Source organism: Onychomys torridus, chromosome 1 (genome assembly GCF_903995425.1).
Source record: "Onychomys torridus chromosome 1, mOncTor1.1, whole genome shotgun sequence".
NCBI lineage: Eukaryota > Metazoa > Chordata > Mammalia > Rodentia > Cricetidae > Onychomys > Onychomys torridus.
In genome coordinates, this window is record NC_050443.1 from 26486073 (window position 1) to 26497942 (window position 11870).

General features: G+C 47.3%; 1 protein-coding gene across 1 annotated transcript; it reads left to right on the forward strand.

Moving 5' to 3' along the window:
• Positions 1–4789: 4789 nt before the first annotated feature.
• Positions 4790–10646, forward strand: Pdcd5 (programmed cell death 5). Its single transcript, XM_036174036.1, has 6 exons — positions 4790–4988; positions 6038–6075; positions 8235–8296; positions 8996–9087; positions 10156–10227; positions 10457–10646. The coding sequence occupies exons 1-6, from the start codon at positions 4923–4925 to the stop codon at positions 10502–10504; spliced, it is 378 nt and encodes a 125-aa protein (XP_036029929.1). The 5' UTR covers positions 4790–4922; the 3' UTR covers positions 10505–10646.
• Positions 10647–11870: the final 1224 nt, after the last annotated feature.

An 11870-nucleotide genomic window follows, 5' to 3' on the forward strand; every position in this document is an offset into this window, starting at 1 on the left:
TTTATTTTGATGTGTAGTATGTGTGTTCTTGAGTGTGTATGTGTGCATGTGGGTGCTCCCCACAGAGGCCAGAAGAGGACATTGCATGCCCTGGACTAAAGTCATAGGTTGTGAGACTGCACGTGGATACTGGGAACCAAACCCTGGTCCTTTACAAGAGCAGTGAGTGCTCTTAACTGTTGAGCCATTTCCCAGTCCTGTAAAAATAATTTTTAAATGCATTGGGTAGAAATCATGTGATTGACTTTATTGTAATGGCCTGCAACCAAACTTGCCATGTCCCCAAGCGATGCTGGTGTAGTTGAAGGAACATTTGTCAATTAGTATCTCAGCCTCTGTCCTTGATTATCTGCTTACACACTGAGTCTGACATGTGAGAGGACCACAGCACCAAAAGTAAGGGGTCAGGGAGATGCTGACCATGGTGTTCTGCCGGACGGGAGACCGAGCATTCATCTACAATGCTGGGCTAGGAGACTCTGGCCAGCTGACCTGCCTCTTGCATTTGGCCACCGTTGGTGATGACCTAACTGATCAGCTGGTGCACTGTAGCTAAGGGACCACCAGGAAGCAGCCAGTGAAGGTACAAACTCCGAGTGTGGGAGGTGACAGCACACAATACAACATGCAGCAAGAATGGCACTGAAGCCCAGACTCACCAGCCAACCTGGCCCAGGCTTTCCAAGAGTGACGCTGCACATGTGGGCCCATAATGGAGCATGGATTCACAGCAACAGAGATGTATGAGGGAGGGCAGAGCTCTGTCTGTGAGGACATACTGTGGCACAAAGCAACAATTGCAGTCTTTTCTGCTTTGGAGTATAATGAAGAACTCAGTCCCTTTTGGTAGAGTATGGGCTCCCTCTGCTGCCGACAGTAGACACCCAAGGCTTTGCTGCCTGGGGGCTTGAGGATATTTAAGCAGAGAAGGTGGCCTGCCCAGGGAAAAGAAGGATGGGCTTAAGCACGGTAGAGGGGCCAAGGGGTGCTGTAAGCATTGCCTCTGTGGCTCGGGGATTGCTGTCCAGTCCAGCTGCTGTCACATAAGCAATGGCCTATACAAGGCAGCCATGGGATGCCCTGAGTGTCACCTGTGTTCATACCAAAGGCATTTTCCATCTTTTCCCTCCTCCCTTCCCTCCCTTCCTCTCTCCTTTCCTGTGTGTGTGTGTGTGTGTGTGTGTGTGTGTGTGTGTGTGTGTCTGTATGTGCTGTACGTCAATATCCTCTGAATCAATCCTCTAGAGGGGAAGGCTCATGAGACTCTGGGGGTGTATCAGTTACTCTTTGTCACCATGATAAAACGTCATGCCTCAAAGCAACTTGTAGAAGAAAGTTTATTGGGGCTGTGGTTCTAGGGGGAAGAGTCAAAAATGTCACGGCTGTCAGTGACTGGAGCAAGAAGTGTAAGGATCCCATTTTCAACCAGGAACATGGAACAGAGAGACCAAACACAAAGGTGGTGAGGCTATAAATTAAAAAGAGCCCACCCCCATTGACGTACTTCCTCCAGCAAGGTTCCATAACCTCCTCCAAACAGCGTCACCAACTGGACCAAGTGTTCAAATACACAAGTCATTGGGTATGTTTCTCATTCCAACCACCACGCAAGTAAACAAGATGTCACATGTCTGGGAAAATGAAAATGTGGAAGATTTTGGAAGGCCCTTCCCCAGTAAAACAGCTGATGGGAGTGGAGACTCTCACTGGATGAGCTGATTCAGTTGGGAGAGGCCTAGACACTGCAAGTTGTGCAGAGTGCGCCAGGGTTGTAGCTTTCATGAGCCCTCATCATCCACGCCTGGGCAACCTTCTTGGTGACAGGTCTGCTTTGTGAGTCATCCCCGCTCCTGGAAGTAATCTTCACATACTCATGTGCATAACCCCAGGAAAAAATGCTAGAGTTCACAAAGTTGGACTTTGGTGTAATCATGACTATGGTTTGTCTTTATGGTTCCCTTTCTGGGCTGAATAGATATTTGTGTCTTCCTAGGGGAAATCTGTCACACAGGAGTGTACTTGTGTGCTCCTGTGCATACGTGTGGAAGCCAGATGTTGACATAGGCTGTCTTCCTCTGTTATTCCTCACTTTATTTTTGGAGACAAGAGTCTCCTGCTGAACCTGGAGCACTGCACTGTGGTCAAACTGGCTCTCCAGCAAGTCCCAGGGACCTGTGTCTGCCCCCACAGCTGGGGTTCTAGGCTGAATTCAGCTTTGTATGTGGGTGGAGGGGATATGAACCCGTGTCCTCACACTGTGTGTCAGGCACCTTACAGGACTAAGATATTTTTCAGCTTCAGATGCCTGCATTCTGACCTAGTTAATAAGTGGTTTCATTTACCAAGGTGACAAGCAATGGAAGGGCTGGCTAGTGAAGAAGTCAAGGGTCAGTTTGGAGTATGTTGAGTTTCAGTAATTATTAGAACAACAGAGAGAGCCAGGCAGTGGGGGTGCGTGCCTTTAATCACAACACTCAGGAGGCAGAGGCAGGCAGATCTCTGAGTTCAAGTTCAGCCTGGTCTACAGAGCAAGTTCCAGGACAACCAAGGCTACACTACAAAGAGGTTGAGAGGGGATATGTTTGAGAAGGATTAGGAGGTGTGGTCTTGTCAGAGGAGGTGTGTTCCTGAGAGCTCAGCTTTGAAGTTTCAAAATCCCAAGTCATTCCAAGTTAGCTCTTCTGCCTCATGATTACTGTCGACAGATGTGAGCGCTCAGCTACTGTTCCAGTGCCGAGCCTGCCTGCCTGCTTATTGTCAGTGAGCTCCAAATGAAACACTCTCTTTTACAAATTACCTTGGTCCAAGCATTTTGTCAAAGCAGTAGATAAATAACTGTCTTGGTTAGGGTTTCTACTGCTGTGAAGAGACACCATGACCACTTATCATGGAAGGCATTTAACTGGGCTAGCTGACAGTTTCAGAGATTTAGTCCATTATCATTATGTCAGGAAGCGTGGCATAGCACAGACAGACATGGTGCTGGAGAGGTAGCTGAGAGTTTTGCACTTGGATCAGCAGGCAGCAGGGAGAGTGACACTGGGCCTGGCTTGAGCACTTGAAACCTCAAAGGCTTCCTCCAAGAAGGCCACGCCTACTCCAACAAGACCACACCTCCTAGCTGTGCCACTCCCTGTGAGCCTAGGGGGGCCATTTTCATTCAGACCACCACGGGACTCAGACAGCCCAGGAGCAGCAATTCCACCACCCATGGGCATAGATTTAAAATAACTGACCGCAGGAGCGTAGGCAGGCACTTGCACACCAATATAGATTAGGGCTTTACCTACAACAGATAAGAAGTGAAAACAAGGCAAAACTGATGGATCCATCTACGTGCTTTATGCAGTAAGTGTGTTCAGCCTTTACACCAATGAAATGGAGGAGGGAGAACTGGTTTGCTTGAAGACAAGTTCTCACTTTGTAATGGCAAGCTGGTCTCCAATTCTAGATCCTCCTGCCTCAGACACCCCTGGGCTGGCAGAGTTTATAGGCATAGAACACCAAGTCCAACCAGGAATGAAGTCTGTCACGTGGTACATTATGGATTAAAAACTTGAAGATTATATGATTGACTAAATATGCCAGTCACAAATCGAGAAGCACTGCATGAGTAGGCAAATTTATAGAGACTGGAGTGCTGTTTGTTTTGTGATGGGAATAGGGGGGTAATTATTATTTAGGGAATGGAGTGCCAGTCTGTGATGATGAAAAAGTTATAGAGTGATCTTTGCTAAACAGTGTGGATGTAGGTATTCAATGGGTTGGAGAGATGGTTCAGAGGTTAAAAGTATGTATTACTCTTCCAGAGGCCCACAGTTTGATTCCCTGTCAGGAGGCTCACAATTGCCTGGAACTCCAACTCCAGGTATCCCACACTAGGTCCTCCAGCACACACACACACACACACACACACACACACACACACACGCGCGCGCGCGCGATTTTTAAAAATTATGAAAATGGTTAGGTATATTTTGGCATAATTAAAATACGTACACCTCAAGCAAGTCACAGGACTGGAGAATTGGGCGTTTTGTTTGTTTGTTTGTTTGTTGTTTTTTCAGCCACTCCACCCCATATGGCGACCTCCACTTCAAAATCAGTGTGTGCGTGTGTGTGTGTGTGTGAGCGCGCGCGCGTGTGTGTGTGTGTGCGCGCGCGTGTGTGTGTGTGTGTGTGTGTCCGCGCGCGCGCGTGTGCGTGTGTGTATGTGTGTGTGTGCGCGCGCGCACTGTCAGAGTTCACACACAGCGTCTTCTCAGCGTGGGGCTAAGGCAGACAGGGTATCTATTAAGGAGCTTACACTTTGCGGCAGTGCCCATCGCCAGTCACTAGGGATCACTTGCACCCGCATCCCAGCCTCAACTAAACGTAGCCTAAACTTTGCTTTCCCTAGGCTTGTTTATGGCCAGGTAGTCTCTTCCACTTTCTCCTCACAGTTAGGCATCTCAATCCGCTACAATCAAATGGGTTTTTTCAGTGTATGTAAAAAATGTTCAACCATCGCCACAACCCAGTTGTAGAACATTTCGAACCCCCACTTCGCCTTTCCAAGCCCCCGCGTCTCACCACGGAAGCTACCAGTAAATTGCACTGATTATCCTTGCTAGTCGATGTCTTATAACTAGACGATTTAGGGGGGGGGGGGGGCGGCGATAAGAAGCGTCCTCCTAGAGCGGCTCTGCGACTTTTATCATCGAAGGATCGGTCCTCTGCAAGGCGCCCTGGCAGGGGCGGGGCAGCCGTGGCTCAGGACTCGATTGTTGATGCCTGAGTGCCCCCACGCGCCTGCGCATTAGCGGGCGTGCTCTGGTCTTGGGCTGGGGAGATTCCTTCCGAGCGTACCGGAGTGCCGGTGCGGCTGCGCGACCCTCGACGGCGGCTGCGGCTGCGGCTGCGCGACGTGGGACGGCCGCGGCATGGCGGACGAAGAGCTCGAGGCGCTGAGAAAGCAGAGGCTAGCGGAGCTGCAGGCCAAGCATGGGGTGAGCGAGCGGGCGGGGCGCCGCCCTCGTCCCGGGAAAGGTCTCCCGGCGTTTGTCCGTGGACCACGGCCTCCCGCGCCCCCATAGCCCCTTGTGTGTGCGGAGACAGGGATGTCCCGGAGGCCGCCTCAGCCCTTTCGGGTCGCGCGGGGTCCCACGTGGGCCTTGTGCGGGTCGAGGTGTGCGCGCCCTCGGGTCGCCCCCAGATCTCGGCCTTCGCCGCCGTCGAGCCTAGGGCCAACCCCGCCGCAGTTCTGGTCGTCAGGGATTCGGTCTTGCTGACCGGATGTCAGCGCTGTGTAGAGAGGGGCCTCTGAGTGCGGAGAACACCCTCCCGATGGCGAGTCCCCGGCGGGACTCAGAAGCCGGGCTCTTAGAGTGCTCAGCCCCTGCGGTGCCGTCTAGCGGGGAGTGGCGGGCTGCAAACGAGTCTCGGGCAAACGCTAGTGATGGTAGGTGCCTCGGTGGCAGCACCCCTTGACGCAGCATCCCTCGTGCCAAGCCAGGGTCTCTTCAGACAGTCGTCTTATTGGCAAAAATAAGCCTCCATGATCCGGGGCCCCTCCAGGGATTGTGTGTGTTCCCAAACATTCTATTAGATTGTGACTTTGGAAGCTTGTCCTCACTTTGTAAATGTGGGGCTGGAGGTGGGAGTTAGCCTGAGCCACGGTGCTTGACTAGTATGCTCAACAACCTCCCTCCCTTACCACCCTCAGCCCTTCCATAAATAAAAACAAAGCATTGCAAATGGAAACCGACTCACTGATTTTTGTGAGGCCTAGTTTCCATCCCAGGAGCCTATTATAGCAGAAAGAAAATCAAATAAGCCCTTTATTTTTGTTTTCATTTATTTTGAAATAGGGGTTCTGTCTATAGCCCAGGCTGGCCTGCCTGTAACTTGAGGTCCTCTGCCTCGAGTGCTAACTTGAGTTACAGATGAGTGTCATCTCACCCTTTCCCCCACCCCTGCAATATACCTTCTATTTTTCTCTCTTCTTTTGAAGTTCCACTCGATTAAAAGGTAAAATTACCTTTTCCCCCCCACCCAGGATCCCGGTGATGCAGCCCAACAGGAAGCAAAGCAAAGGTATGAGCTAGAATTGGAACTTTCTGGAAGGGTGGTTTCACAGATTGAATTTGTCTCTTTTATTTAGTAGTTGTAATTGGTATGCTACTCTTAACAAATTTCCTAACATAGTGATTTTCTAATAAATCTGCATCAGGGTAATTCCCTTTTTAGGTTGATTGAGTATATACTCATGGAGTTCCTTTAGGGCCTTGTTTTGAAGTTCTGCCTGATTACTCTCTACTAAGCTTAATAGAATTACTTCATAGGGATTTCTAGAACCCAGGACCACAAGTAAAGGGTCAGTAAATATTACTATACACTGCTGTTTTGTTGTAGAATATTATTTTAAGGTGTGCTACTTTTGTTTATGTTACATTTGTTTAACTTTGAAGCTGTATTACTGTCCCTGTCTAAAGAGCTGAACAGCCAATAGTGAGGCAGGAGAAAGGATAGGCGGGGCTGGCAGGCAGAGGATAAATAGAAATCTCAGAGAGAAAAATGAAGAAGGACCCAGGTGCCAGCCACCCAACTACACAGCAAGCCACGGAGTAAGATTTACAGTAAAAGAAAATCCCAGAGGCAAAAGGTGGATGGGATAGTTTAAGTTAAGAAAAGCTTGTGAGAAACAAGCCAAGCTAAGGCTGGGCATTTGTAATTAAGAATAAACCTCCGTGTGTTATTTATTTGGGAGCTGGGTAGTGGGCCCCCCAAAAGAGCAAAACCAAACAACAGCACCATCTTACCCCGCACATGGCAGAGCCTTTTCACAGAAGCACAGACATACATCTGCTGTGTGAGTACACCCTGCTTTTCCTCGGCCATAAACTATTCTTGGGTATAGTTCACATCTGAACACTCTGTCGAGTGGCTCTCTTCCCTGGTAGTGTAAATCCAGATAGCAACCTGCAAGGTTAAACCTCTAAGTCCACATTCTTCAAGGAGCTTGTTACATGTTCCTTCTCCACTCAGGATCCCTCATCGAGGGTCTCTTTTTCATTCTTTGAGTACATAAAGTGCATGCGTCTAGTCTCAACTGCTTGGGAGGCTGAGACAGGAGCTCATGTTCAAGGCCTGCTTAGGCAACTTAGCAAGAAGCTGTCTCAAACTGAAAAAGATTAAAAAAGAGAGGCTAGGGATGTAGCGCAGTGGTAGAGTGTTTTCTAGCATCTGCAGAGCCTTGGGTTCAAGTACTAGTATGGTGAAAACAGACTGGCACATCTTATAACCCATAGTATCTTAGTTAGATTCAGGAACGCTGAGAAAATAGCCTTTATAGGGCTTAGTTTATTACTTTATAGTAGGCACACCTAGCCCCAGCTGTCCCTTTAATTCTGCTAGTCCATGACTGCTACTGTCTGCTTTGTGTGATTGCTTCCTTGGATGGCTGCCTTAGAGGAAGACTTTAAGTCTTCTACTAAAGTCTTAAGGCAGCATTAGGTGGCACAGTCCTGTCACCCTAGCACTTGGGGGTGAGGAAGGGAGGTGAAGAGGTTGAGACCAGCTTTGGCTACATAGTGAATTCCGGGCCAGCCTGAGCCCCGTAGCCCTGTCTCCAGAAAGTTTGAAAGCAGTGTCCTGGTTGCTACTTGAGTCTTCAAGAAGAAGCAAGGATAATTGCAGAGTTAGAATTTCATAGGCTCTGGTTCTACCTGGGCTACAGTTTTCTCTTTCAGAGTCTCCACAGGTTTCTGTATCTTCCCTAAGGAAAGTACACTTGGTCGCTCATTGCTGAGACTTTCTACAGGTTCGTAGCATGTGTCCTGCTCGGTACTTACTGTTGGTGATGGTTGTTGAACTGAAATACTACTTCATGAAATAGTGTTCTACCGTTCTGGTAGGTTTACACCCACAGAGCTAGCTGAAGGCAAAAGCACCTAGCATCGTACCGTCTGTGAGCCACAGGTGTCTCATAGTGGCCTGCTGGATGGCTCAACAGACGGGCATTTGCCACCACGCCTGATGATCTGAGTCAGTTCTCAGGACCCACGTGAGGAGAAGCGAGAACTGACTCCAAAATTGTTCTCCAGCCTCCACATGTGCGCTGTGGCGTGTTCTCCCCGCAAATAAATACATAAATAAAAGTAAAGATTCTTTTAAAGGGACTTTGAATAAATGACTTTGTACTCAGCATGCTGACAACTTAGTTCTAATCTTGTATGACCTACGTTTTGTTGTAGGGAAGCAGAGATGAGAAACAGTATCTTAGCCCAAGTCCTGGATCAGTCAGCCCGGGCCAGATGTAAGCATCTTCAATTTCTTTTATTCTCATAAAATTGGATTGAGGTAATTGGATGGGTAGAAACATATATGTAGTTATTTTTCTCATCAGAACAAATGTTTAAAGGACTTGAAAGACATTGTAAGAAGTATGAAGTTTGTAAAGCTAGAAAGAGATTGTTATTACTGTTGAAGCACATTTTTTAGCAATGCCCCTTGAGGACATTTTAGTAGAGTTTGTGAGGATTGACTCTTGAACAGTCACAGAGTTGTGGTGGGGAGGAGTGGCTAGGGGTTGATTATATTCTGGGTTTTAGTACTATGTCTGGAGTCTTCAAAGTAAAATCTAGAACACCATGAGGAAAGGAAAGAATGAGCCAGTCAGAGCAAACTATCATCTTTTCTATTGGAAACTTGAGTCCAGCCTCTACTTTGAGAGGCCACTGTAGGTGGGTCGTGCCATCATTTCATAGGCCACTGTATATTACGAGAAGCAGGAAAGCATGGAGAACCTGAGAACTCAAGTTTAATCTTGGCTCTCCCACCACAGAGTGACTGACTTGAGATTGAGAGGTATAATCACACTGTCTGCCCTGACTACCTTTTGCCTGTTGACAGACAAAAGCTTGTGAAATACTTTGGAAGTGTCAGTGGATAGCTTTAAGTGTAAGTAGTGCATTTAGTCTTCATGCTTTTTTGTCTGTATTTTTTTTCTTTTTAGTAAGTAACCTAGCACTTGTAAAGCCTGAAAAAACTAAAGCAGTAGAGAACTACCTTATACAGATGGCACGATATGGACAGCTGAACGGGAAGGTAAGCCCAGACGGCCTGAAGGAGCGCGGTGGTCCCACAGGCGGGAACCCTGGCTTGGGGGCCAGGTTCAGTGCTTGCTCTTGCAGAAGACTGGGGCTTGGTCTTAGCACCCACATCAGACGGCTCACTACTGTCTTTAACTCCAGCTCCAGCAGATCCAGGGCTCTCTGACTTCCACACATGCGCTGTACACATTGAAGCAAAATACTCATGCACATGAATTTTTAAAACTTAAAAAATCGGCTGCACCAACTAATTTCCATACTTGAAATATAGAATTCTTGTTGACTCAGAATTTTAAAGGAGAGAATAATCACCCCCACTGTAAATCTTGAGTGATGATTGCCTGTCCTAAAATGCTGTCCTGGCATTGTGTTACATGTGACCCAGTGATTATTAGAGTCACCTGGCTTGAATTGTCCCTGCACTGGAAATAGGGTTTGTCAATATCATTAAAATACCACCAGTGTTTGCAGAAGCTAGGCTTGTTTTGCACTTATGGGGGAGGTTGAAATCTTTGGCTCATATGTCTGTGTGTCTGTGTCTGGCTGTATCGCCATAAGGATTCTATTTGGGAAGTCCCGTCTTCAAGCTTCAGTGGCACACAAGCCCAGCCTGCACTGAAGCTAGAAAGAGCTTGTCTGGGGTGGTGTCGTCAGCAGAGGTGGTATATGCATGCCTGTGACCTTTCACACAGTGGTTGTCATCGCCTTGCTAGCAGTGACAGAGATGGCCTTCAACCCGCTTGCTTTCCTCAGGAGCTGTCCCTCTGCTTCCCTCCTGGGCTATTTCTGCACCTCAGAGGGACTTCACAGGGACTGCTCTGCTTAGAGGTGACGTCTGCTTTGAAAAACACTGTTTCTCGGCCGGGCGGTGGTGGCGCACGCCTTTAATCCCAGCACTCGGGAGGCAGAACCAGGCAGATCTCTGTGAGTTCGATGCCAGCCTGGGCTACCAAGTGAGTTCCAGGATAGGCACAAAGCTACACAGGGAACCCCTGTCTCAAAAAACCAAAAACCAAACCAAAACAAAACAAAAAAGAAAAACACTGTTTCTCTTTGGTTGTAGGTGTCAGAACAAGGTTTAATAGAAATACTTGAGAAAGTGAGCCAACAGACAGAAAAGAAGACAACAGTCACGGTAAGTACCCCATGGGCATGCGCCTGAGCATCGCGTGCCTTTGAGAGCGTCCAGACCTGATTCTGTTATGTGCTGGGGTGAGAGACTGGCTTTGTGGAGTATCAATTCTAAGAGTCTTACCTCCCAAATTACCCCTCTTCACTTACTACACTTGAGTAATTAAAAATGTTTTTCTCAGAAAATCTGAGGCTTTATAAAGTGTCTGACATTTCCTTTAATTTTCCTCTAGTTCAACAGAAGAAAAGTAATGGAGTCCGATGAAGATGACGATTACTAAGAGGAGATGCTTAGACTTATGGAGCAGTGTCTAGGACAGTTACAACCTTTTAAATGTTTACTTTGTTTATTGTCTATATGTGCATTTTGAAAAAATAAACTTGTTACTCAAACTAAAGCAGTTTGGGTGTTTAAAAATCACAGGCAATTCTCAAGATCTGCATTTTGAATAATTTCCCCTTCCAAAAGCTTTTAAACTTGGTAGTGCAAGCTTCTCCTTTGCAGCTGGGACATTAACGTGAGGTGGAGGTAGAAGCTGTGCCAGCATGCTTCAGCAGCCAGAGACATCAAGGGTACGAAAGCCCTGGGCAGCCCAAGCAGCTGAGCACATGTGGCATTCTTAAGGCAGAACTTGTCAAAGCAGGAACATTTCCTTTTCCTTCAGGTAGCATTTCAAATTCCCAGCTTTTGATTTAATTTATGTTTCAGAGGCACTGAGTTTACATTCTCCAACAGATAGGACTCAGATCCAGAACAACTAGAGTAATACTTTTGCAGATAACTAGGACATCCCGTGGTGACTGTTGAATAGTGACATGTAGGCTAGAGTAGGCTAGAGATGGCTGAGTGCCGACGAGCATGGGGCACAAGTTCTTTTCCCAGCACCCATGTTGGGCAGCTCATAACAGCCTGTACCTCCAGCTCCAGGGGATCAGACATACTCTGGCCTCAGAAACCTATGCCTGAACCCCCTGATACACACACACAAACACACACACACACACACACACACACACACACACACACACACACGATAAAAATAAATCCTAAAAAAATGCAAATGAATGGTCAATTTGTGTTCAGGATTGCACTGCTGTAGGGCTTTATGGGTGGTTTGGGTTCAGAGGGTTTTGTTGAATATATTTGGGTTTGTTGTTACTGTTATGTCTAAAACTGATCTCAATTCTCCATTTAGCTGAGGATGACCTCAGACTCATGATCTTCCTGCTTCTACATCTCTAGTACTGAGATTACATATGTGTACCCCACACCTGGTCTGTGTGTGGTGCTGGGAATTGAACACAACTTCATGAATGCTAAGTAAACAATGCTAACTGAGGCACATCCTTAAATTACCAGTGATACTTAAAATTTGCTCATTTATATGAAATGCTAGAAAGATACCTGACGTGTCTCTGAGTTTTGTTACAGTCACTAGTTGTGATGTCTAATGGCTGAGGTGTGTTGAAGGACACTTGGAAACTTGAAGGAAAGTTGGCTTTTGACACAAGGATGGGGTCCTGAAGACAGCTAACGTGCTACATGTAGTTAGCCTGCAGGCATGGAGCTGGCCATACTTGGACTTGCAAACAACGTAGATTTGAGCATTGCCAATTTTTAATGGCCTTGCAAAGTTTTCCTTTTAA

Bases quoted from the DNA above. Each gene is read 5' to 3' on its own strand.
- Pdcd5 (XM_036174036.1), top strand. From the start codon at position 4,923: ATGGCGGACGAAGAGCTCGAGGCGCTGAGAAAGCAGAGGCTAGCGGAG. The intron at 8,297-8,995 runs GTAAGCATCTTC...TTTTCTTTTTAG, and splicing joins TCAGTCAGCCCGGGCCAGAT to TAAGTAACCTAGCACTTGTA. The intron at 10,228-10,456 runs GTAAGTACCCCA...ATTTTCCTCTAG, and splicing joins AAAAGAAGACAACAGTCACG to TTCAACAGAAGAAAAGTAAT.